Here is a 27,534-nt window from a genome sequence, read left to right as displayed (position 1 = left end):
AAAACGTGGAACTGGAGATTGGCTGCTGAAAATGTATGTTCCTTTGATAACGAATAATAATGCCAACCTTTAAAACAGACTTCCTATGATTCTGAGTTTACGGTTTCCCCTTTTAAAATTTCGAACTTATGATATTTAGTTAATGAATGTAAGTAATATACAAAACAAAGGACAGAAGAGCCAGTCACCAAAGGATACATAATGAAGAAGAACTCAGCCAGTTTAAGCAATTCTTTCCACGATGACATCCATTTAAAATCTATGTCACTTCCAAAAAATGTCACATGACACATACTTGAAAGTGAAAAAGGAGTTTAGCGATTCATGCTTGTTATTTCCGTCATTCTACAAATTTACAGGTAAATTGAAAAAAAAGTATAATGTTACAGTTTACCTGAAATATCAAAATCTGTTCTATCACTCTTCTTTTCTATGAAGAGGTTCAGTCACCGACGAGTTCTTTTACAATTTATCTTAGAGTTTCTGTGAACTGTTCACGGTATTATTCATCGTTGAACCAGAGTGTCATTCATGTTCGATATCCATGGAAATATTTATTATTATTATAAGATAATTAAAGCATATTTCCTTATTTGGGTAGATGTAGAAACACATTTCTGAATATTTGCGATATGATTGATGTAGTAATTTAGCTGTTACATGGCCAATGACTGGCGCGTGTTACCTGTTTACCGCCTCGCGTAGTCTCATTAACAACAGGTTATCAATCTTAACTCGCACGTGGTGTACAGACATGCTGGGAAAAATGGACTAGAAATATAGCATCACTCAAATCTTATCTGTGTCACATCAAAACATGTTTTAGTGGGTTTATCTCTTTACACTTTTGGTTGTGTCGTAACGACTGAAGTGTTTTAAGTTGTTAAACAATGCGTTAACAATGAAGAGAATGATACACTTAACACAAATAAGAAAAGCGATATACAATAGCAGGCACTGAGAAGAAACAAAACAAAATTTGAATCCAATCCACGAAGCTTTAGAAGCTAAATTACCTACCTATGTCCAAAAACGAATATAAATATTCCTTTTTCTAAACCATATTATAATATCCTTTTTAATGACTCGACGTTTTCTTCTGTAAATATCCACGAAGCTTGAGTGATTAAGGATGAATTCCGAGACAGTTAGGATTTACCATCATCCTTTGTGTAAAGCCGTGTAGGAGGCTTGTTGTGTATAACTATAAGTTTCAGACGGCGGTCAGAGCATATTGTGTTTCACGTTAAGACAGTCTTACTTATTCAAGGTGAGTAAGGTTATGCAATTATTTTTTTCTTTATAATGAAACAATATAATATCTGTCGTTACAGATTCTTACGTTTTGCTAAGTTGTCATTTGAATAATTGATTTTCCTAGAAATGATAAGTTGTGTGGTCGCCAGTGATATATACCACTGCCACAATCGTAAGATAATAGAACATAGAGTTGGTAGTCGATATCGCCTGACGAACTTCAATTAAATTATTTTCAAACCTGTTCATTTTTACATCTTAACAATCGTATAGTATTTGCCGTTAATTAACGAGCTCATATATTACTTCTTTATCAGCTTTAACAAAATCATCTTTTCAGTTTTAGTTGATAATATGTCCAGTGTAAACAAGTAATGAAAATGATTATGAACAAATCCCCTTTTCAATAAAATTGATATTTTATCATGTTCAACCCATTAATAGATAATGAATTCAGCTTTTTGAAAAATAATAATAACAAGACATTTTTTTTTGTTTACTTTTTACATACAATACGATAGTGACATCTAATGTGAACACATTTCCTGTAATATCATAGTCCAGCCGAGATGTACATAAAATGTTAAATATGAGTTATAGTGACAGTCACAAAGGTGTATAAGTATGCCTTCGTTGTCGTGAAATGCTTTACAGGTGACTTGTTGACCGCATCATTTATATAAACAACAACACAGGAGTGTACGTGTGACGCGTGTCTCTGTTACTCACCACCTCGACACTAAACCCATCCATCACGTCTACATTTGGGTTATATTCGATTTGGCATAAGACTTTAAAAATTTCTTAATTCATGCACTTCATGTATCGGTTAAGAACGAAAATATCATAGACTTGTGCCATCGTGCTTTTTATTATCCCATTCATTTTCAATCCATTTTCAAGACAAAATAAATATTTCTGTACAGCTATATCAATCAAGCAATATAGCATCACTCATCATACCAGGTATATATTTATAGCCGCAATATATGCAATTTTTTGTACAGTAAATACAGTTGTAAATCATCCTTGTGTGTTTCGAACAGTTATATCATAATAGAATAAGATTTTTTTTTTATGTGTACCGGTTTAAAGAAAATGTCACCAAGCTGGTCTTGCATTTACATGTATATTTCACACATGGAAATTTATTTTATATGAATGTACACTACAGCTTACGTGGACTTTGCGGTTTCCACGCCCCCACGGTGGGCTGCCCACGCAATGTCCACTAGTGGACATGCGTGGGCAAAGTGTCCACGTGATTCCGCGATTAGTGATGGATCGGCAGATACCGTGGGTGTCCACGCAACAGCGCGGCCCGTCGAGGAACACTGGATATCGTGGCCCGCCGGATGCCGTGTATGTCCACGGAACAGCGCGATCCGTCGTGGAACGCTAGATAGCGTGGCTAGCTTATGTTTTGAAGTTATGCTTACTTTACCGCGTCTTCTAATCACGGCCGAAGGCAGGATGTCCTCCCGATATATAAGAGTTACTTCCCTTCCGTTTCACTGGTAATGTAATATTTGAATACTGCTCTATTATAACGGGCCGTATACAACATGTAACATCTCATTAATTTTCTTTAGTAACGGGCCGTATATAACATGTAATATTTGAATAATGCTCTATTATAACGGGCCGTATACAACATGTAACATCTTATTAATTTTCTTTAGTAACGGGCCGAATATAACATGTAATATTTGAATAATGCTCTATTATAACGGGCCGTATACAACATGTAACATCTCATTAATTTTCTTTAGTAACGGGCCGTATATAACATGTAATATTTCAATAATGCTCTATTATAACGGGCCGTATACAACATGTAACATCTCACTAATTTCCTTTAGTAACGGGCCGTATATAACATAATAATTTTAATTGTAAATAATCTAATAATCTCAGATTAACACTCGTAAATATCTTTTATGTAATTTGCGTGTACACCATTGTATTAATGTATTTTATGTTACAGAAGTTAAAACGCAAAGTAAACGATGTGCTTATATCAGTTGATACTGTGTTATATGATAAATTCTTTTAATGCGTCATCTTTACGAGCCCATGTCTTTGTGAAGCACCTTCTATTTAAAAAATATATATATCTCAATTTCATTAATTTGAACTATATTACAGACATTCTTTCCGTATATTACTTTTGATCTGATCAATAATAATCATATTTTGGTTACGTACATTATGTATGTTGGTTTTTGGGTTCTCACGTACTAACTACGGAATAAAATTTGTTGATATCATAGTTATCATCTGCTTTAAGTTTGAAACAAAAGCAAGACCAGTCTATAATCATTAATTAATTCGCTGTATAGGAAAGCAAAATACCGTTACAAAAACTGAGTTGAACGGGTAAATGCCTGGGGCTAAGGCCTCGCAGCGGTTGCTATGACGACTTGGTGTGACAAACGAGCTAGAGCTGTGAATCTGTCGACACGGGTGACTGACCCACAAGGTAAGAAAAATCGTCTGGATTACCGCGGCGGGGGGGGGGGTCTCCTTTCTCCCACTTCTTACAAATAAGTTACGGGGGCTGGTATGTTGTGACAGTCATTATAGTCTTCACCTGGTTGAGCCTGTTTTATTTTACGGCGCGGGTATATGGGGCCTAAATACGTACAAGTTTATACAAACTGTTCAAAACAGAGCATGTAGATACTTTCTTGGCTGTGGAAAAAACGCATCAAATATCGCAACGCGTGGCGACATGGGCTGGGATTCCTGTATGGTGAAACAAAAACTTGAAGTGTGTAGATTGTGGCTAAGACTTCGTAGTACAGATATGGACAGAATAACGTATAAGATACATGCATGGTCTCTGTCTACTCCAAAGAGTTGGGAAACCAAAACTAAGAAATTTCTCCAGGATCGTGATCTTACAGACTTTTTAATACATGATGTTAATAAAATTCATTGTTTAAATATTGCTAAAATAGTATTAAGTAATGAGGATAGAGGAAACTGGTATAGAGATTTATGGAATGATATTGGTAATGAGAACGGAAACAAACTTAGAACTTACAGAAAGTATAAATATTGTGTTACACCTGAATATTATGTCACCACGATTATCAGTAGGCACCACCGTAAATGTTTAGCGAAATTTCGCTGTGGTAACTTAAAATTGAATATAGAGACCGGTCGGTACACTGTTCCAAAAACTCCATTACAAGAACGAGTTTGTCGATTATGTAGTTCAAACCATATTGAAGATGAAACTCACTTCCTGATTGATTGTGATTTTTACGATGATTTAAGAAATACTTTGTTGGAGCAAGCAGGAGTGTTTAATCCTACTTTTTTTTGAGCTTGACTCCCAACATAAACTTATATATTTAATGAATAATAATGCACTACAGTGCTCATTATCATCTGTTTTATATAAAATGTACAGAAGACGGCAATGCTTTTAAGGGTGAGATATTTTAGAAATTGTGTCAGATTTATCTGATTTTATCATAGTTGAATATTTTATGAATTGGATCAGGTTTATTGTACATTTTAAAATTGTAATATATTGTAAGCAAATGTGACAATACTTTAGAATATTTTAGCATGTATTTCTTAAATTTAGTTAATGCATAGCTCTTATTAGATGATGATATGACAGTGTCTCATAGGTCGAAATCGGCCGGGTGTTTTAATAACTCAGTGATGAAAACTGTATTTTATGTATTGTATTGAAACATGTGACACTTGAATAAACTATTTTTACTTACTTACTACTTACCTATACCTTACCTGGATTTTACCTGTGTTCTCCAAAGTTCTCCAAAATTACCTGTATCTTATCTGTATTCTCCGACATTACATGATCTTTACCTCTATTTTACACGAACTTTGTATTCATCTCATTTCATTCCTTATTAATAATTTTGCATACCATTTTCATAAACCAAATTTGCAGAAGACAGCTATAGTACAACAACGTAGATATTTTACTGTTTTAAATGATTGAAAATGCGAAACAAAATCACATCAGACCATTTACTACAATCCGATAACCCTTATCAACATGACGAACTATCACTGATATTTTTCTTGATATTATTTAACTTAACTGATTACAAATCATATATACATAAAAGTGTACTCGACTGTGAGTGGGTTAGTATACCATTTAACAATAATCAGGTGTGAAATTACGGTCGACACGGTCGTCACGCCTGTCACAGCACGACAGGTATCTGTTCTGTCGGGTGTTCTAATCGGAACCCGCCTATAACTGCTGGTGAGTTGACACGTATGGTTTCCGTGCACGTCAAAAATGTTCCGAATATATGCTTTTACAGGTTGTACGTATATTTAGCTTGAGTTTTGTTAAAAATTTCTTTTTACTGTAGGGATTCATTTTTAAATTAAACACATTATTTACATTTAAATTCCGTTGAGTTAAAACAATAAACATTCGTATCACAAATAAAATAATTAGCCTAAGTTTGAACATTCACATACCCATGCAACGAAACCCGTGTCCTCGTAATAAAGGCTATGAACAGGGTGATGTAAGTCGTTACACGTTATATATGTTGTATACGGCCCGTAATAAAAGAAAAGTAGTAAGTTACATGTTATATAGGCCCGTTGAAATAGAACATTATTCAAATGTTACATGTTGTATACGGCCCATTACACCAGTATAGTAGAAAATTAGTAAGAAGTTAAATGTTATATGCGACTCGTTACAAAAGAAAATCAGTAAGATGTATCATGGTGTATACGGCCCGTTACAATAGCAAATTAGCATGTTATAAACGGTCCGTTCAAGCAGAAAAATAGAACATTATAAAAATGTTACATGTTATATATGGCCCGTTATAATAGACATTCAGTGAGATGTTACATGTTGTATACGGCCCGTTATAAAAGAAAATTACAGTGAAACCTCACTATTAAGAAAAATAGTCATTAAGAACACCTGGGGGTCCGGGTCAAAGTGCCGAGGTGGACCAATTTGAGCTAGACCATCAGGAACCGTAACTCTTAATTGACTGAACTCAGGTGCAAGTTGTATAGATTTGGCTAAATACATGCCATAGTCTTAACTTTAAATAAAAACAAAGACAACTGTTTTTGTCTATCATTTCCTTTATTTTCTTCATTACCTTCTAAAATTTCTGTCTTTCTTTTCAAGATGCTCTGACCTGTGTTTTGCCGACCCCAAACTGTTCAACAAGTTGTCGTTGTCAATTTTCTTTTTTAGTGATAACTCGTTACGTTGACGTGATGTGGCCATCATGAGCGAAAAAAGAAATGAAGTTAGAAAGAATAGCGTAATTCTAGCGAAATATTTGAAACCAAACATGTTTTTTTTTTTCAAATTATAATAACATCTATCTACAGACCCTATTCGGCATTGATACAAAAACATCGAGATCGCTGAAAAAACCAGAAAAAAAAATCAAACGTTACTATGTTTATTTTACTCGCTTGTATGTAATCGGGTCTTAAAACGACCAACAGCCACAAATCAATTATTTGAATACCATAATTAATAAGTAAATGTACGGTTATTACAATTTTCAAGGCAAGATAGATAATCTGATCACTTGTGTATTTAATCCGTCACAGCGCCACCAAGGAAGGGCGATCATCCGTAACGGTAAACAAAGGACTACAAACTAAAACCCGGCACATGTTGGCTTGTTACGAACAATGAAAGACTGGATGTTTATTTTACCTTCCGGTCAGTGCGAAGATTTCAAGGAGATTAATAGCCATTCTACTCACCTGTCGATACACTGGTCAGTAAACAAAAGATCGATAATTACGTATACACACGTCAATGGCCAGTTTGACACGCATTACCGTAAGCTGTTCACGGTTCGCTACACACCAGGTAATTTTTTAGACATGACCAACTGGTCGTAATTGTGGGGGTAATAAGTGTTAATTAGTATTCGTTGGCACTGCCCAAGGTGGTCGTAATACGGAATAGCAAAGTGGTCGTAATAGTGAAGCGACCAATACAAAGATATATATAGAAAAAAAATCGGGACTGATAAAAAGTGCCCGTAATAGCGGGGTGGTCGTAATTTTGAGGTGGTCGTAAGGTGAGGTTCGTAGTAAGAAGTTACATGTTATAAACGGCCCGTTAAAATAGAACATCAAGTAATTGTGACCTGTTATATAGGGCCCGTTTTAATAGAAAATTAGTGAGATGTTACATGTTGTATACGGCCCGTTAATGATAGAACATTATTCAAATGTTACATGCTGTATACTGCCCGATATAATAGAAAATTAGTAAGAGGTTACATCAGCATCACATGTTATATACGGCCCGTTAAAACAGAACATTATATATTGTGACATGTTATATACGGCCCGTATAATAGAAAATTAGTAAGAAGTTACATGTTATATATCGCCCGTTTATAATAGAACATTATACAAATGCCATATGCCATATGCGGTCCATTATAAAAGAAAATTAGTAAGAAGTTACATGTTATATACAGCCCGTTAACACAGAACATTATATAATTGTGACATGTTATATACGTGCCGTTATAACACTAAATAGAACGTTATATAAATGTTACATGTTATATATGGCCCGTTTTAATAGACATTTAGTGAGATGTTACATGTTTTATATGAGGTACGGACAAAAGCCCCCCCGGACATTAGCCCCTAGGACAAAAGCCCCCCCGGACATTAGCCCCTTTACACTAATCAAAAAGTGGACAAAAGCCCCTTCATAAAAAAAATATTATATATATTTTTTTTTTTTATGTTTTTATTTATTTATTTATTTTTAAATTACAATATATGTTTTAGCAGTGGTTATATTAAGTGCTACATATATATGTAAGTGACTTCAGTCACCAGTTGCTTCTGCAATGTAAACAACCAGTTCGAAAAACAACTACTTGAACTGTTACATAAACAATAAGCTGTTACACATGTGTTTGGTAGGTTTTTCATTGATATTGTATTTTCCTGGAAAGAAATATACCATTAATGGCTTCATTGTTTCTTTGATTTTAATTACATTGTATTCCTAAAATTAAACGTATTACAACACAGAGCAACATGTTTGGTTAGGTACATTATGTACTTATTATATTATAATTTGAGACACTGCAAATAGGGATCAAATGTTTATTGCTTTTGTAGACATTTCTTTGATTATCAATATTTGCAGTATATTAGGAAGTCAAAAATTATGTGTAATCAGTAACAATTTGTTCATCATGGAGAACTCTCCTGAAATTTTTAGCTTACTTAATAATATAAAGTTTGAAAAAATAAATTATGATGTTTAACCACAGACATATAATGCTACACTGACATTGAACCAAGGACCTTCATTTTCCACACAATTATTCTCCAAATTTCAGAGATAAAAACAACAATATATATATATAGTTTCTGTTTTTCAAAAGTACACATTTATATAAAGTATACCAGCTAAATTTATAAAGAAGGGGCTTTTGTCCGGGGGGGGGGGGGGGGGGCTAATGTCCGGGGGGGCTTTCGTCCGGAGGGGCTTTTGTCCTAGGGGCTAATGTCCGGGGGGGCTAATGTCCGGGGGGGGGGGGGGGGGGCTTTTGTCCTACACTCGTTTTATATGCCCCGTTATAATAGAATATTGCTCAAATGTTACATATGATTTACGGCCCGTTATAATACATATTTAGTGGGAAGTTACATGTTATATACCGTCCGTTAAAACAGAACATTATATAATGGTGACATGTTGTATACGGCCCGTAATAATAGAACATTATACCAAATGTTACATTTGCATTATCGTTGTCTTATTCGCATTAATTGCAGGCACGTGTTTACATTTGTTTATATATATTTCCTAAATAGCGGTCTGATCCCGTTGAACCTGTGATATCACGATCTTGTATTGCTAATGTATATGTCCTTGTATATGTTGTAAAATCAGATTGGCTGAAACGCCAAAGGAATAAATGAATTAAATTTACCTACAGTTAAGGATCCACTTCTTGGCATTGGGAGTCCTTTTGTATAATTATTATCAAAACAAACTGCCCTACAGGTAAATTCAACATGTTAAAGTTTAGAGATACACCTGTAAGATGTGGTATTTACCGGGCTATTATCTTAACACGCCTCTGTGACCGCGGCTTGCCGGTCTCTGGCCTTTGTGGTGTTGGCCACTCGTCGGTTATAAAACGGACTCGGATGTATCTCAGTTCGTGTTTCTACGTGTAGATATTCATATAACATTATCATGACCAGTCCTAGGACAGGACTTTTTTTATTGTTTATTCCACAGATCAACCGATTCCCGTCTCTGATATCGACGGTGCATTGAGACTTTCCTATCTCCAATAATTTAGCTCGAGCTCTCCAACAAATGAAATGTAACCCAAAACCGATGAGTGGATGAGTCGGAACAGAATATCACAAATCGTGCAACATCGTTGCCTAAAATATTAGCATCTCTAGAATAAACTTTTAATAGACTATTAATGCAATGACTCAAATACGGTCTCTGGGCGAACCTCACACGTGAGGTCACTGTGCGGAATATATCCCTATATAGGCTATTAGAACCGGTAGATAATCAGTTTTGACGGTATGTATCGATACAGTTTTTGATAATATTTCTCAATATCTATTTAACGGGTTTTACGTCTGCTATTACAGCTGACGACAAAACATGTGCACGTACGCTGACTTGTCGATCATTCTCACCAACCAATGGAATTAACGGACGCCTTTCTACAGTGTTTGATTGACAGAGTCAGAGATCACTGGAGTGTAACAAGCTTTAGTGTCTTGTCAATCATTCTCACTAACCAATGAAACTCACGGATGCCGTCAGATACCCCATTTGATTGACAGACAGCTAAAATAGAATCATCTGCGTGTGACGAGCTGCCGAGAAAATCAGCGGTTATGGCTGCCATGCTTATGCAAAACACCGCATAAAAAGTGTTTTATGACTTAAAATATGATTGAATACAAATCATTGAAATCACAGTGGTGATAGAAACAGAAACCATAATTGGACCTGAATGCAAAGCACTCAATATACATAATAAATATAAAGACATTAAATGGTTATCATAAATCGGTACATTTAGGGAATGTATATAAACATTGTACATGTAAATTATATTGCAGAAAGGGCCGTAGTAATGTTTTAATTACAGTCTGAATCCATTCTGCTTTTGATGCAATAATGTAATGTTTAATTCATTTTTGTGTTTTACGTTTAGATACCACATTAACGATATTACATGTTTACAAGATACCCAGATAGGCAGTTATTTACAGCTCTTTTGTGTGTACACTTTAGAATAAATATACAACTAGTTGTCACAACATTCGATATTCCGCATATTTTAATATGGTCGGAGCCTGATAACATGATAACACCGATGTTTAAAAGATAACGGAATAAGGATTCAAATGCCGAAGTTTAGATATTTTGATGATATTTGGTAAAGCTGTTCTTCTGTCGCAGTGATATTTTCTATTTTCCCAATTCAATGTCGTGTAATGAATGCAATATTTCTAAAATAAATGAATATTTTTTAAAAACGTGAATACGTCAATGGAGAATGCTGGATGGATGAAACAGCTTATGTTAAGTTACATTAAATATTAACGGTGCTTAATATATTGCGATTGTTTTTTAATGTTTATAATATGGCCATAATAACGTTATTGATGGACCAAGGGTCTAAAGCTTTAAATAAAACTTGAAATGTTCTTCAATTTCATCCGAATCATAAAGGCTTATCTACACCGCCAACATGGAACCACGCATAATTCTGATAAACGATACCGATACCACTACCGCTACCGAAAGACGAAGGGATATAACTCGTGTAGATCAGAAATGAACAGCAAACAACTTGTACCCACTGTATATCGCGGATCGACATGGACCACGGGCTTTAAAATGAAATGCATGTCCACCACGTATCGTGGATCGTCGTGGAACACGGTGTCTCGAGTTGAACTATGCCCACCACTAATCGCGGATCGTCACATACCGTGATGCCGAGTGGATACCGTATCAGTCAGCTGATGTCCACGATATATGACGGAACGTCGCGGAATGCCATATCCGGTGGGCGAGTGGGGTCCGCGCTGCCCACGTCCGTGACGGACGCGTGGAAACCGCAAAGTCCACGTAAGCTGTAGTGTATGTTTTGAATATCGAAAAAACTGCGAATTTCATTGAACACAAACAGAGAATAATGACACGCAAACGAATTCGTAATTCTAACTCCAAATCAGTAAAACTGGGGCAAAATACAAACATAAATGTAGATTTATATGGAGACACTTGGAAAAAGTACCAGGAGAAAAAGACAATGTGTCCCGGAAAAATTCATTACAATTAATTTAACAATTAGATTCGTGGGCTCTTCTTATTTCGGGAATTATACCTTTTCTAATAACATTATCATTTCTCTTTGCAGGATTTGGATTTAAGTGCACGGTTCCTAAAGATTGAAATGGCATGTAAAGAGATACAGTTTGTTCTTTACATCATTTTGGCAAGGAATATAATAGTCTTATCAATATCACGTACCGATCCGGAAAAAACAGACCAGCTACCTCTCCACATTCAGGAATCGTCTACAAGACCGGTTTACAATCTGACGAGTTTGATATACGAATATTATCTAATATGTGGCCCTCAATATATATGTGATAAACATCACTACAGTTTCATTTCAGAATTAGACAGCAATCCTACAGTAAAATTATGTCCCGAGTGTAAATGTGATAGGCAATGTGTCACCCGCCAAGACTGTTGTCCGGATGTTGTATTTTCGATGCCAGAAGAAGAATGTGTTACAACCTCGCTTCTTCATGGCAGATCCAACAAAGCGTCAAATCATTACATCATCGCAGATTGTCATGAAAAATCATCGGAAGACCTCAAAGACAAATGCACAAAGGATTATACGGATATCAAATCTTTACATTTTCCTCCAGTAACCTCAGCCAAATATGCTTTCACTTTTCGTAATAAGTTCTGTGCCGAATGCAATGGAATAACTAATTATACGGAGTGGAATATTGACATCTCGTGCTTTGATTTTGTTGATTTGAATTTCCTGTCGTCTTATGAAGCCATTTTCAATACCGCAGAGTCTAGGGGTTGCCAGTTGAAATATAAAACAGATCGCAATGACATGCGTACATGCCGCGGAACAACCTCACAGCCTTCTGTAAAAATATTCGAGCCAGTAAAAACATGGTGTAACGTCACTGGCACATGGACATACTATGACAAAGATATAGAATCAGCATGTTCGACCGACGATATGCCTCGTTATAAAAACTATCGAAATATATTTTGCTTCATTTGCAACCCCCCTGACTATCTTGTTGAGCAAGAAATTATATCTACGTGTAATGTTTCCGGCATATGGTCGCCATACGATGCCTCCATAGAAAGGAACTGTGACAGTCTGGACTGGACGCCGAATACTCAACCTTATAAGAACGTCTTTTGTTTTCTTTGTAACAGAAACAATACGAACCATAATCATTATTTTGATGTGTCTATAACCACGGTGGAGAACGTTGATAGATTATATACGTATTATTTTTCTGTCATCGGTTATAATCTTGATTTTTATCACGCAGTTTTAGAGAAATCAAAGACAAGGATGCTCTTGAGTAAAATCCATAAACCCCTGCCTCTGTTTCAGAAAGCTTGGAACACCACTAAGCTACAGTCGTATCATTATGCTGTTGATGGGGTAGGACCTTACTGCCAAAGTACGTACACATTCTATCTGATGCAGCCCTGTTCTTGTGATTTGAAGACATGTCTTTTTCGACATAAACCTCCATTTTGTTGTTTGGACGTATTGCTGAAAGCCCCTACTTCTTGCTTCAGTGATATTCTGGTTGAGTCGTCTTCGGTAGAACAGCGTTATTCTGAACCATACGGCGCCGTGAACAAGTGTGGACAGTCTAATGTAGATGGCGTTAACGATCAGTCACAGTTACGATGTGGAATAGCAGCAGACGACATATTTGGTACACTTCCTGTGACGCATGAAAAAATGATCTACAAGAATTTTGACTGTATGTGGTGCAATTTAAACTCTCGAGAAAACAACAAAGAGAAATAACACCATGGCATGTTGAAATCAAATGTCAATCTGAGATAAATGCAAATTTTCACGTTATGTTAAACGACGTTATAAAAACAGCTAAATCCATGGACTGTGCAGTGAGAATCTTTCCAAGACAGAGAAACAGTGGCACTACTACAATGAGTAAGATGTATTGTGGCAATATTCGTACTTCTCATCTTATAAACAAGTGCAACATAACCGGCCAATGGATGAATTATGACCCGGATGTGCAATCAGCCTGTGAGGGCATTGGTAAATTCCTCCCGCCTTATCGTCACCAGTACAAAAATGTATTTTGTTATATCTGCAATCCTCCTTCAAAACCTAGCAGTTCCACTGGCACGTGTTCAGTACCACCAGAACAACAATATTATGGAGAAAGCATAATCGATTTGTGCGAAAATTTACCCATGGTCCCTGAGTTCGAACCCTATAAAAACATCTTCTGCTCACTCTGCTCCAACATTAACACGACGATTATGCTACCGCCTCAGTGGCATCCCAGAATAGCTAGTGGCAGAGATGTCCAACCTTTACCGTTTCCGGATTTTAGTCTAGTTCGGGACATGTTTTCGGAAAGTCATCATGAACCATTTTCGGTAAAATCTGAAATACAGATACTCACATTTATGAACGACGAGGAAATTTACAACACGGTAAACGTAAGTACATAATCGTTCAATGCAATATGAAGACGTATTCTAGTGTAGGCTCAGACATCTGCTTCATTAACTTGGTCAATCAGGCAGGTGACTTTTATATAAATGTCAATAAATACGTTCAAATTTTATCAATTAGCAGGCATGAAGAATATAAATCCTTCTATACTCTGCTATCAGATATTCTGAATATTACAAATATTGCCTACAAACAATTTCTTACATTTTTTTTTCAAATTCAAACAGTCATGATTGTAGAGCAATTCTTGTGCTAAGAGGAATCGTCGTTATCAGGGGGGTCCAATTGGGAAAAAAAATACGGAATTTCAATTAATAAAAATGTCAATCACATCCATAATACATACTAAATAAAGAATGTTCAAAAGATACACAAGATATTAGCATTTCCAACAGAAATTCAGAGATACACTAGAGCAAGCAATGAATTAGACTGCACCATACAGCTGTTTCATCCTTTTAGGACTTGTCATTGGTGTTAAGGGCCTAAAGGTTTGACATCTAAAAGCACGACATATTTGTCGTCAAAGATTGTCAAACATTACATCCTTTTCAATATTCTTGTATAGTTTTCAGAAAAAAATGATATAGTTGAATGTTAATGAAATATACTTAAACTGCTTTAACATCTGGCACAGCGGAACAAGTCCGTATACTATTTAAGGATTAACATCAATTATTTTTTCTGTTATACAGTCATAACATAAAAAAACTGGAGTGTACTCTCTTCATAAACCGCTTCGCGAAGCGGTTTATGAAGAGAGTACACTCCAGTTTTTTTATGTTATGACTGTATAACAGAAAAAATAATTAATGTTAATTCTTATAATTTAATTTCGTCTTATACACACCAAGATATTTCACTTTCTTTGGCGAACTCTTTTCTGTGATAAATTATTACGCAACGTCATCAGCCAATCAAAAATGACGTTACATTTCGCAACGTCAAAAATTTTGTTATGGAGGTATAACAAAATTATTTCAGCCAATGAAAATGCGTGTTTCATACAAAATTTAATTATTATCCTGTTGCAAGTGTTCTGGTTTCTCCATCATGCTATATGATATGATATAGTGTTTTTTTTTTTATATTTTATACTAAATATGTGTAATGATTATTATTCATAAGAATTGTTTCACAGTATTAATGAAACTCTGTACTTATATAAAATTCAACTTAATTATTACCATGACTTTGTACACTATTCGTTTATTCTAACAATACTCCGTTTTATTATTTACAGAATAAAACTCGCCGGCTGACTTGCTATCCAGGAAAAGTTCTTACAAATAAGACATGCAAACCCTTGCTGACAAAAACTACCAATCTCCGATACACAATGGCATTTAAGTTGGAAAGTAACCTTACTTTACCAGGTAGAGCACGTGATCTCTTGGAACCAGTTATGAGGCAGGTCAAAGGTGAAATAACGCAAAAGATTCGTGGAATCTCGTTCGATTCATTTCACATCATGGTAAACATGAAGTGTGACGATATTATTTCAAGTGAGACCGGAGAAGTAATATTTATGGTACACACGATGTTTCTCATAAGGAATTATGTTGACAGACTTTCAACTGAAGAAGCATTACTGAATTTGAGCAATAGGACTTTTATTTTTCATAATGTTGCTTGGAAATCCTCATTGTCCTCTGAAGCATTTATGTTACCAGCACTCGTGAATACAGTTGGTTTCATGAGCCATTGTTACAGTAAAACAATAGAACATACGACATTCAATCTTCACAATAACTATCAGCCGGCACTGGTATCACCACTTCTTCTCTGTCGTCAAGTGGAATTAGATCAGGATGAATTTGAAGTAGAAGAATCAACCTTTGAAATATCACTGTCCAAATCAACTAGAAAGCTTCATCAGGATGAATTTCTGTTGATCGACAAAAAAGTTCGAATTTGTCTTTACAATTTCCAGGAGATGTTCAACGGTTCCATTGCGGCAAGGTTTAGTGAACCACCTTTGTATGCTCCTCTTAAAATCACTACGTTCGTTTGCAATGTGATATCTCTTGTATGCCTCCTGATAACGTTTATAACATATTGCTTATTCCCGACCATGCGTTCTTTACCAGGAATGAACAATATGAGTCTGGTGTTCGCCATGTTCTTTGCCCAGTTGCTTTTCCAGTGCGGCTTTTATATGACATCCTCGCCAACATTATGCACGGTTCTCGGTGTCTTTATACACATTTTCTGGCTATCGACGTTTGGCTGTATGAGCGCGTGTTCGTATCATATGTACAGCGTGTTCGCTGGTGACATCATCGCGGGAAGGCTGTCAGCGTGGGGCTGGAAGAGGAGGATGTCGTTCTACATATTGTATTCATACGGATTATCAGCTGCCATTGTGTCAACCAATATCATCATTGTGTATCTTACGTCAGAAGATAATAACATCGGTTATGGTAAATCAAGGTGTTTTATAAACAACAGAACATCATTCTATCTTTCATTTCTTGCTCCAGTATTAATAGTTTGTTTCACGAACATTTATTTTTTCATTCGAACTGCTTTACAAATAAAAAATTCACCAAAAGTAGATAGTACAAAGGAAAGAAAAAATCAACATTTGATTTACATCAAGTTATTTTCTATAACTGGAATAACCTGGATCTTATTGATTATCGATACATTACTACCTATAACGGTATTTAGTTTCCTGGTAACAATAGCTACCGTCTGTCAAGGTTTGTTTGTTTTTGTCAGCTTTGTTTTAAACAAAAGAGTGTTTAATTATTACAAAGTCTTATTGTGCGGTAAGAAGCTAAAGTCTACAATTTCTTCGACTTCACAGCCAGGTAACACTCAGTCAACAATTGCGAACTCTGGTTCAATATGATTCTAGTATGACCTATTTATTCAAATGGAGTCCCAATAGCCAATGTAAAAAATATATTTAATGTTTATTTTGAATGCTTAGATACATATATCAAACGAAATCTAAATGTTTAAAATGTCATCAATCATAACTGTATTTAAATAGCATTTATACATGTCTTATAGATTTGTAATGTCACTGTGCTGCGCATGATTATTATATCATAATGTGAATTATGATCAATATAAAATACCATTTAATTTTGAAATATTTACGATATTCCTGTTACTAGAATGAACTATTCTCTCATATCACAACAGTAACTATTTTACATGAAGATGTATGTGTCGTGACTTATATTTTGGTAGTATATCAAATGTACTTTGAATAAATTATTTTCATGCAGTAATTTTTTTTTTTTTCAGTTTGCATTTTCTTGTCCAGCACGTAATTTGCTGGATATGTTTTGTGAGCGACTTGAGATTTAAATTATGTTCTATCAATAATTCCTGTTTACCTTTGTTTCGGAAGCAATGACCGACTTAATGGCAAGAAACCCTTCATCTTACTGCCTCAAGTATAAGATCATGTATCTGATCTATATATAGAGTTTGTGGAATTCAAAGAGTTACATCAGCAGTAGGCATCCGATCCCATACCGTATTAAACCGGATAGGTAGTCAGAAATCGTATTCGGACGAGTTAAGCTGGAGGGTAGCCAATGCGATTATCTGACACATAATTATAATATTTATATACTTTGACATTGTATGTAACACTTTTTTTTCGAAATGTTGAAGAACAACTGAGGCGTGATGCATATCTTTTTGCCTTGTTTTGATTTTGTAACTGTATGAAGATTTTTGCCTTTTGAATAGCATGATTTTACCTCTGACCGATATACTGACCATAATTTTACACTTAATTGAATTGACCCATAACTGACATTCATGTGGTTGGATAGTTCCAACTAATTAACTGATTATTAATTACTTTGTCAAACAGAAAATCAAGGATGACGTTTTTCTGTAACGTCATTAAATTCATTGCCATTGCTATGACTTACTTTTTTGTTAAAAATATGGGTGTGTGTATTAACCATGAATATTGAACCAAGTATGTGGGAGTTATCTCCCTTAGGCTAACATCGGACATCTAGCGAACTAATTCAAGGTGTCTCATAATATGTGTTGTGTACAGTTAAGCATTGAGTGAAAAATTAAAGAATTAAGAAATGATGTTATCAGCTTGTAGTTCTCAGTTGATATGCTATTGATCATAAGGGTGCGATACATCAATATTAAGATTATACTTTTATCAACAAACATGACCTCTTTTTTTCTAAGTAGGGAAAACACAGTGAAATAAAACTACCTCTGGTAAAGTGTCTCCAGTCATAACTAACCTACTAAAGTAGGAACTTCTGATGTAGGGATACATCTACCAAAGCCGGCGTATCACAAAGAAAAGGATACAAAACTACAAAAGTATTGTAGTAATGATATACTAATATCCTGGTTGGGTGGCGCAGTTGTAACACCTTTCACCTAGGCGGACGGGGTTCGATTCCCCTATCGGACGTGAAAAGGTATGGGGTCACCGGCTCGGCCCCGTGGGTTTACCCCGGGTTCTCCGGTTTCCTCCTATAGTAAAACCCCTCGCGCGCTTCAATTTGGGCCAAAAAAACGTGATTAATATAAGTTGATATAACTTGTTTTACAATTATTGTAAAATTAATAAAGTTTACATTTACACTAATCAACAGTTGGATCAGACAGTCATACGGAAAGACCAATGAGGGTTTAGGAAAGTGTTAATTACACGTGGGGACATTTCGCATTTTTTTTTGAAGCAGCAAACATACATTTTAAAACAAAACCGCACAGATTATACACGAAATACATTCGATCTCCCTACGCATAGATATTTTAAAACATAGTTATATGGAACGCGTTTGGTTAATTTTTGCTTTATAATGTTTTAATATTGCTTTGAATTGTAAAATAAACATGTGAGCTTGATCATATTTTATTTTCTTTATCTGGGAGTATATAAGAGAAATTCTTCGGGTTTCAATTACTCATTTATTCGCTTTTAAAAACATTTAATTAGAAGCTCAAACTTTTGGCGGATGGAAATTAGCATGAATATGTATATGTTACATATACCAGTATATCTTGTTTCCAGTCTATCACTATCATTTGTCAGAGATGTAGCATGTTTAATGAAATCCCAATTGCAGGACAAAGTGGAAAACGATTCTGCAAGTTTAGAATGTAATCTACCATTACCACGCCGGATATAACGTGGGATCTATCTCATTTTACGTGGGGGGAAATCTTCAATGCTTTATATCACATCATTATAAAACATGAATGAAAATAAAACTAATCCGCTATCATTCACATTATATTACACGTAAGAGGAATTAAAGTTCGTTGATAGCCTTCATCATGAAATCAATCGAGATACGTATTTAAGGGGAGATAAATCTGACATATTTCTGTGACAATGATGTTTTGGGAACAAATCCCAAAGCTTCTTTTGTTCAAAATGTTGTTGATAGAATGAGTCGTTATGTTGATTATATGTAACGGCTCGATATATCAGTTATCTTTAATTGCTAATTATATTCAAATTGTTGGGCAGCAAAAACAAAACAAAAAACAAAAAGACCAATAGACCAAGGACAAATTATTTCTATAAATTTATTGATCTTTGATCATTTATCAGCCTGATTATATTCCACTTGTTTTTGTAACCGTACAATACGGGATGATGCAAGACCGCGTGCATTTTATAGAGACATATACAGTATGTGAGTTCTGTGGTAGATAATAAACAAAGCGACAACAAAAGTACAATGTAATATAATTAATCATTCATAAAGGTTCTCAACGGTATATCAAATGGATGTGTGTCCACACTTCAAAAATGCCGAGTCCTTTCATGATTATTGTAATGGCCGCCGTAAAATGTTACTTGTTTTCAATGAAATAAGCCAAATCCCATAACTCACAAACAGTGATAAGAGCAAAATATCGAAATGTGAGAATATGCCCAGCGGACAACTGATATGCGTTTTTTTTTTAAATAACAATCAACGTACTTGATATCGATGGAAGGCAACAAGGAAGATAACTCTCGCGATATTAACGACACTTGGAGTTATCTTAGTTATGCCACTAAAAATGGCAAAAATGATATTACTCAAACAACAAACAACAATCATTTTAAAATCTATCCTTTACCAGCTAAGTCAAAGAAAAATAAACATGAAACCTGCATCCATGGCCAAGTTTAAAGCGGTAACTATCATTATATTTCTAATTCCAATAATATAGTTTAAATAAAAAAAAACAAACAAAAGTGAAAAACATCAATTCAATAATAGCCTGTTTGAAATATGAAAATGTTACAGTTAAATGAGTAAAATGAAAAAGAAAAAAAGTTCGTCACTTGGGAAACAGTTATTGAAATACATAACACTGAGTTGTTTATATCCATTATTGTGAATGCCTTAAGAAATATGCAAACATTATCGAACTTAAAATCAAGAGGGGTTTCGAAGGCACCGCTCTATGTTGATAATAAATTATCACTTAATGATCATATAGGGGTAAAACTATTTCTTATTCATCATTTTAAAAAAAACAACTAAATAAGAATGAGGATTATCTTATGAGGACCATTCAAAATTTGGAAGAACAAGAACAGGTAGACATTGAAAAATTAGAGGGTAAGAAAAAGGAATTAAAACATTAGAGTTAATAAAATTAAAGGCAGTGTTATTCGATCAAGGGCAAGATGGCTTTTAGAAGGCGAAAGGCCAACAAAATATTTTTTAGTCTAGAGAATAGGAATTTTACATCTAAGATTATACCTAGGATTGAAAAAGACAATGACGTTACATTAACAGATCAGGGTACTATTCTCAAGGAGGTTCACTCTTATTATGAAAAATTATATGATGATAACTATGATACAGAGGATATTGACTTAACAGATTATTAAGATATGTATGATGTTCCAAAATAAGATAACAATGAGGCTAGAAGTTTGGAAGGGATGATTTCTGTAGACGAGGCAGCTAAATCTTTGAAAAATATGAAAAATAATAAAAGTCCTGGCACAGATGGTTTCACAGCTGAATTTTTTTAAATGTTTTTGGAAACAGTTAGGGGTTTTCATAGTCAGGTCTATAAATTTTGAATATATCAAGGGGATGTTGTCTGTAACCCAAAAACAAGGTCTAATAACATGTATTCCTAAGGGAGATAAGCCCAGACAATTTTTAAAAAATTGGCGACCCATTACCCTTCTAAATATAGTTTATAAAATAGCCTCAGGATGTATAGCAAGTAGGATTAAAAATGTTTTAGATAAATTAATATGTGAAGATCAGACAGGATTTCTTACTGGTCGCTATATTGGGGAGAATACAAGACTTGTTTATGATATTATGCAGTATGCTGAAGAAAAATATATTCCGGGTATGTTACTCATGTTAGAGTTCGAAAAAGCCTTTGATTCTGTATCGTGGAAATTTGTAAATAAAGTTCTGAATTTTTTTAATTTTGGGCCAGGTATACAAAAATGGGTTAAATTGTTTAATAGTAATATTACTGCAACTGTGAACCAGGGGGGAAACTTGTCACCTTTTCTTCATATCAAAAGAGGCTGTCGTCAAGGGGACCCGATTTCCCCATATATTTTTATTCTGTGTGTTGAAATTCTAGGAATCAGGTTAAGAAATAACAAAAAGATTAAGGGCATAGATGTAGGCAATTTTCCCATTCTAATTTCGCAGTATGCTGATGATACCACACTCATACTTAATGGCTCGGAATTATCTTTAAAGGAATCCATTACTGAGTTGAACACCTTTGCAAACATCTCTGGGTTAAAACTTAATGTTGATAAAACACAGGTTGTTTGGATAGGGAGCAAAAGTTACAGTGATGATACCTTCCTACCCGAATTAAATTTACAATGAGGAAGAACAAAATTCACATTGCTTGGAATTGAATTTGATGTGAACCTGCATGTAATTCCCAAACTAAATTTTGATAAAAAGTTAATTAAACTTAAAGCACTGATAAAGACATGGAGTAGAAGAATACTTACACCCATAGGGAGAATAGCCTTAATTAAGTCTCTTTTGTTATCTCAATTCAACCATTTATTTATTTCTCTACCTAATCCAAATGAACAATTTCTTCAAGAGCTCAACTCAATCCTTTTTAACTTTTTATGGAATAGTAGGTAGATAAAGTAAAGAGAGATATTATAACACAAAATTATCATGAAGGGGGTCTGAAAATGGTAAATGTAAAACTATTTATTGATTCATTGAAACTTAGCTGGGTAAGGCGATTGCTTAAAAAAACATGCAAATGGCAAATTATTTTTGAATCACACACTGATATACAAAATTATCAACATGTGGTAGCGAGTTTATTGAGGAATGTCGAACAAATTGTAAGAATAAATTCTGGAAAGATGTTTTAAAAGCATGGAAACAATTTATTGATGCTGAGGGGGTGAAAGAAAAAATAAAAAGGCTGACAGGTACATTGACAATACCTCTTTGGTATAATAAAAGTATAACTATTGGAGGGAAGACAATCTTTTACAAGTCCTGGCATAACAGAGGTGTAACAATAATTAATGATTTGGTAAAAGATCCTGGTACAAGTTCCTTCTATACATTTCAAGAATTTAAAGAGATATATCAGCTCAATACAAACTTTCTTCAATTTCAGGGTGTAATCTCAGCTGTCAAAGTACTTTTAACGAGGCTGAATGTTGAGAATCACACGAAAATAGTATATCCAGTTATTCCCGATAATATATTATTGTTCATGAAAAGTGTCAAAGGGACAAAGGATCTTTATAATATTATGGTAAAAAATGCTCTTATATCAACTGGTAGAAGAAAATGGGAAGAATCATTTGAAGATATTGAATTGAATTGGGTCAATATTTATAATAATCCTTTCAAGGTTACGAAAAGCACAAAATTACAATGGTTCCAGTATAGGATAGTTCAAAATATTTTAACGACAAATTCGTTTTTATTCAAAGTGGGATTAGTAAATAATCAAATATGTAATTTATGTAATCGTGAAAGAGAAACTATCGTTCATATTTTATGGGAATGTAGAGAAACTCAGAGATTTTTGCAAAGTATAGAGACACTTTTGGATGCGCTGTATATCCCATTTCAATACAATAAACAAAGTTTTCTTTTTGGTGTGTTTTTAAATAATAGATATTCTCCTTTAAATAGAATAGACAATGAAATTTTGATAATAATTAAGTTTTTTATATACAAAACAAGATGCTTGCATAAAGTCTTAAGTCCTCACGCCTTAATCAATTCAATTAAAGAACATTACATATTTCAAAAGTATATAGCCAATAGTAAAGGTGAAGGTGCACAGCTGAAATGTGAAAATGAATGGAAAAAATGGGAAAAACTTATTGAACTATCTGATAGTTAATTTTCTTTACAATTTTGATTTAGTGTGCCAATATATGATAATACATGTATTATTATGTATGTAAATATACATGCGTACCTTGTATATGCTTGTATGTAAACTACTTCTCCCTACTTGAGCTGCTGGATGCTGGAGTTTATATGTTTATGGTACCACTTGAATAAATAACAATTGAAATCAATGTTAATTATCAAAATGCTTTTGTGATCTCTTGTCTAGTCTCTCTCTCTCTCTCTCTATCTCTATCTCTCTCTCTCAGGTACATGTGGGTATGATATTGTTTTGAATGCGTATGTATGTTTTGTGTGTAAATGCTAGGTGTAGTTGGTGTAATCAGTGTGGAGCCTGGTTAATCGTGCCGATGGCTCAGTTGACGTGGCAAGAGTTGATATGACCAACACAGAAGCTGAACCCTCGACAGGATTGATCAGGCTACCAGGAAACTGAATATGTATGTGTGTGTGTGTGTGTGTGTGGTGAATGTATGTTTATCAGAATATATATACAAGTATAGGAGTATGTATGTTTTTTTTTATGTATTTATCTCCTTGTTTAATTGATGATGATAATTAGTATGATGTTGAGTATGATGATAAGATTACAATGATGATGATTATGATGATGAGATTATGATGGTGATGAATATGATGATATGATGATGATGATGATGATGATGATTAGCATGATGATAAGAGTACAATGATGATGATTATGATGATGATGATGATGATGAAGATGATGAGATTTGGATGATTGCTATGATGATGATGAGATTATGATGATGAGTACTATGATGATGAGATTATGATGGTGATGAATATGATGAATATGATGATGATATTTTGATGTTGATTACTATGATGATGATGATTACTATGATGATGATGAGGTTATGATGATGATTACTATGATGATGATGATTACTATGATGATGATGAGATTATGATGGTGAGGAATATGATGAATATGATGATGATATTTTGATGTTGATTACTATGATGATGATGATTACTATGATGATGATGAGGTTATGATGATGATTACTATGATGATGATGAGTTTATGATGATGATTACTATGATGATGATGAGATTATGATAGTGATGAATATGATGAATATGATGATGATATGTTGATGTTGATTACTATGATGATGATGATTACTATGATGATGATGTGGTTATGATGGTGATGAATATGATGATGAATATGATGATGATGATGATGATGATGATAATGATATTTTGATGTTGATTTCTATGATGATGATGATTACTATGATGATGATGAGGTTATGATGGTGATGAATATGATGATTATGATGATGATGACAGGCAAACCATACCAATTGGAATTGATGTGTGTTTGTGTGTGTGTCGTTCTTATACATTTATGTATTGAAAATGTCTTAAAAAATAAAACAAATATAAAAAAATATATAGGGTCTAGAACCCAGGCCCTTGTGCCACAGAGATGTACACAGGCGACGTGATGGTGCCGGTGGTCAAGACCCCCGGTGGTATGGATATCCTCCAGTGAGACTCGTCCTTTTCTTCCGTACGTTCACTGTGCCGGTCAGCTCCCTGGAAAAGACATGATCGAAATAGTCCTCTATCTCCTGTGTCAAACTTCATAATTATGTGAGGAGCACATTTTATAACATTTTCTATACAGTGGGGTCTGGCTAAACCGGACTCTGTCTTATCCGGGTCTCTGTTCTCTGGTGGTATGATATGGTCCCGAACATTTCTTTCTCTATCTAAAGTAGTGTAATTCTGTCTAATCCGGACTCTGTCTATTAAGTAATACGGCCATATTTCAAGGCCCCTACCTTCTTTACACTAATATTTTTTGTGGGCTCCCGGCAATTAATTATACCGTCTTCAGGAAAACCATCAGTTGACCATGCTATCTAGATACGGTCAGCCAAACACATGAACTCCTTCCACGCATAATAGATTATGCTGTCCTGTTGATTAAAATGCTTTACGTAATTATATCTGTTACAAACGCAAAATTAAAAAGTGTATTATGCGAAAGAGTTTTTTCTCTCGAGGACCGAAAGGTTGCGGAATACCCTGACGAGGAATAGGTGTGTTTCCGCCTTACATACAACAACCAGAAAACTTCTTGTGAATGAATGACCGAATACACATTTGACAATGTCCGGCCAGTTCATGCTGGTACGAGAGCTGATTGATAAGTTGTGAGCCTCATATTGAAGAATTTGAATTTTGCTAGACATATTGTATTATTTTCAACATAATTAATTTCAGTATCTTTGTCAGCGGTGCTTAAGGGCCGCAATGCTACTTTTATAGAACTCCTTTTTATTGGCTGTTCAGAGAGTCATACACTGCGTTTTAGAGTTAGGGTTAGCGATAGGGTGCCTGGAATAGCTGTTTCCAGTTTTGGAAATAGATGAAAGGCTGATGGAGCGAGATCAGATGAATAAGGCGGATGCTCAATCAATTTAAAGCCATAATCGTGAATGGGTCCTTGGGTAAATAGTCAGAGAAAAGCAGGACTTAAAAAGAACATCTTTGAGTATCTCCTTCAATACGACGCTCACAATTATCAATCAGCTCTCGTAAGTAAATAGATAAAGAGTCAGATATCGAATCTGAAAACAAAAATGAGATTATCTGACACAGAGGCGTAGTCGCGACGTTCCTCAACTCATCGATAAAATGGAAAATTATTGATGACCAGTTTCAAAGATAACACATGATTCGATCATTAAGATGAAGGCGAGTTTTACTCAAAAGAAAGTCAAAGACGTTGCCTAGCAAATATCGTTAGTGTTGTCTAAGTGATAATACATGTATGTGATGACGAAGGAATGTCATAACCGAGTTTTTAACAAATTTTGTACAATTTTGCATCTGTCCCTATGCCAATCTCTCCCAGAGTGCATTGCGGTTCCCTTCAATGCAATGCACTCTGGGAGAGATTGTCCCTATGCTTGTTCTGCATTTTAAATTAATCTGGATTTCATTAAAATACATGTATTTGTTTAACTGTAATGGCCTACAAATATCAATAAACATGAAAAAAATATCATCGAGATATTACAAAGTTTTTTTTCGATACAATACTGTATCTTGTTTGTCAATTTCTCCCAGAGTGCATTACGGGTCCCTTCATAACACCTCTGTAAACGGCTCAAGCACATCCACAGTTGACCTCGAGGTCATCTTATTTATAACTTCAGTGCGTTGTGAAATTGGTCAACATTTCGGCCCCCAACACACTCATGTGTACACCGACAAAAGAAACTGCCGTGTTTGTGATATATTGGTTTTGACAATACAATGTACTTTACTTTTTTTTTTTTATTTTCGGGGAGAAATTGTGCTACTACCATATTTACAAAATTAGCATCGTTTATTTCAACGAGGCGGTGTACAGTGCAACTGTTATACGCGCCTGGGAAAGACATCAGAATGAGAGGAAGGGAAGAACGATATGTCATTGATAATTGGCCAACAAATAACATGTTCTCTTCGTGCAAAGTGTAATCATGCTCCGATTCCCTTTCTTGTACGATAGGTTAATGAAATGTAAACACAGCGTAAACATATGTGACTATTTACTCAGGAATACTCATCCGCAATATAATCCATAATAAAAATAGATTTTTAAAATGATGTGATTATTTTCTGAAGTAACTGAGAATCATATAGAAGTAAATGACACAAGAACAAACTTCGAAATTGGAGAAACAAATTGATGACATACCATGAATATATTTTTCAAGAATCTTGAAATTGCGTTTATCAAGTTCTTCAAGCTGAAAAGTATCCTACTCGAACACTATCCATGTAACGAATTTTAATGTGTCTAGGTGACTAATAAAATCTGAAATCTGACTAATAAAATCTGAAACACTGGCATAGGTAAGTGTTTCCGCCTCCTGCCACGGGTACTGCGTACCGACAGCGTCGGAGTAAGAATTAACAAAACATCAGAAAACAACCTTAAAACGACAATTGATGATCAAATCGTATCAAATCGGTTACAGCAGTACTAGTATAAGCACATAGTAAATAATTAAATATTCCATTTGTCTTACATTTAACACACATGAATACGGATAACAAATACCTGATTCAATCATCTCCTGGAG

At 34.7% G+C, this 27,534-nt stretch overlaps 2 protein-coding genes across 2 annotated transcripts; both read left to right on the top strand.

The window, feature by feature from the left end:
- Positions 1-1,188: 1,188 nt before the first annotated feature.
- On the top strand, positions 1,189-13,364 carry LOC117342861 (the record flags this gene model as incomplete). The annotated part of the gene is made up of 2 exons (XM_033905145.1): positions 1,189-1,270; positions 11,706-13,364. A coding segment is annotated over exon 2 (1,623 nt), but the record flags the coding sequence as incomplete, so codon positions are not given.
- A 1-nt stretch (position 13,365) lies between these two features.
- LOC117342852 lies at positions 13,366-24,184 on the top strand. The gene is made up of 4 exons (XM_033905133.1): positions 13,366-14,047; positions 15,307-16,791; positions 21,122-21,260; positions 24,099-24,184. Exons 1-4 carry the CDS (start codon positions 13,436-13,438, stop codon positions 24,182-24,184), a joined length of 2,322 nt encoding a protein of 773 aa, XP_033761024.1. The 5' UTR covers positions 13,366-13,435.
- The last annotated feature ends 3,350 nt before the right edge of the window (positions 24,185-27,534 follow it).

The sequence above is a fragment of the Pecten maximus genome, chromosome 2 (genome assembly GCF_902652985.1).
Source record: "Pecten maximus chromosome 2, xPecMax1.1, whole genome shotgun sequence".
NCBI lineage: Eukaryota > Metazoa > Mollusca > Bivalvia > Pectinida > Pectinidae > Pecten > Pecten maximus.
Note: the sequence above shows the minus strand (reverse complement) of the source record. Positions and strands in the feature narration are given on the sequence as shown.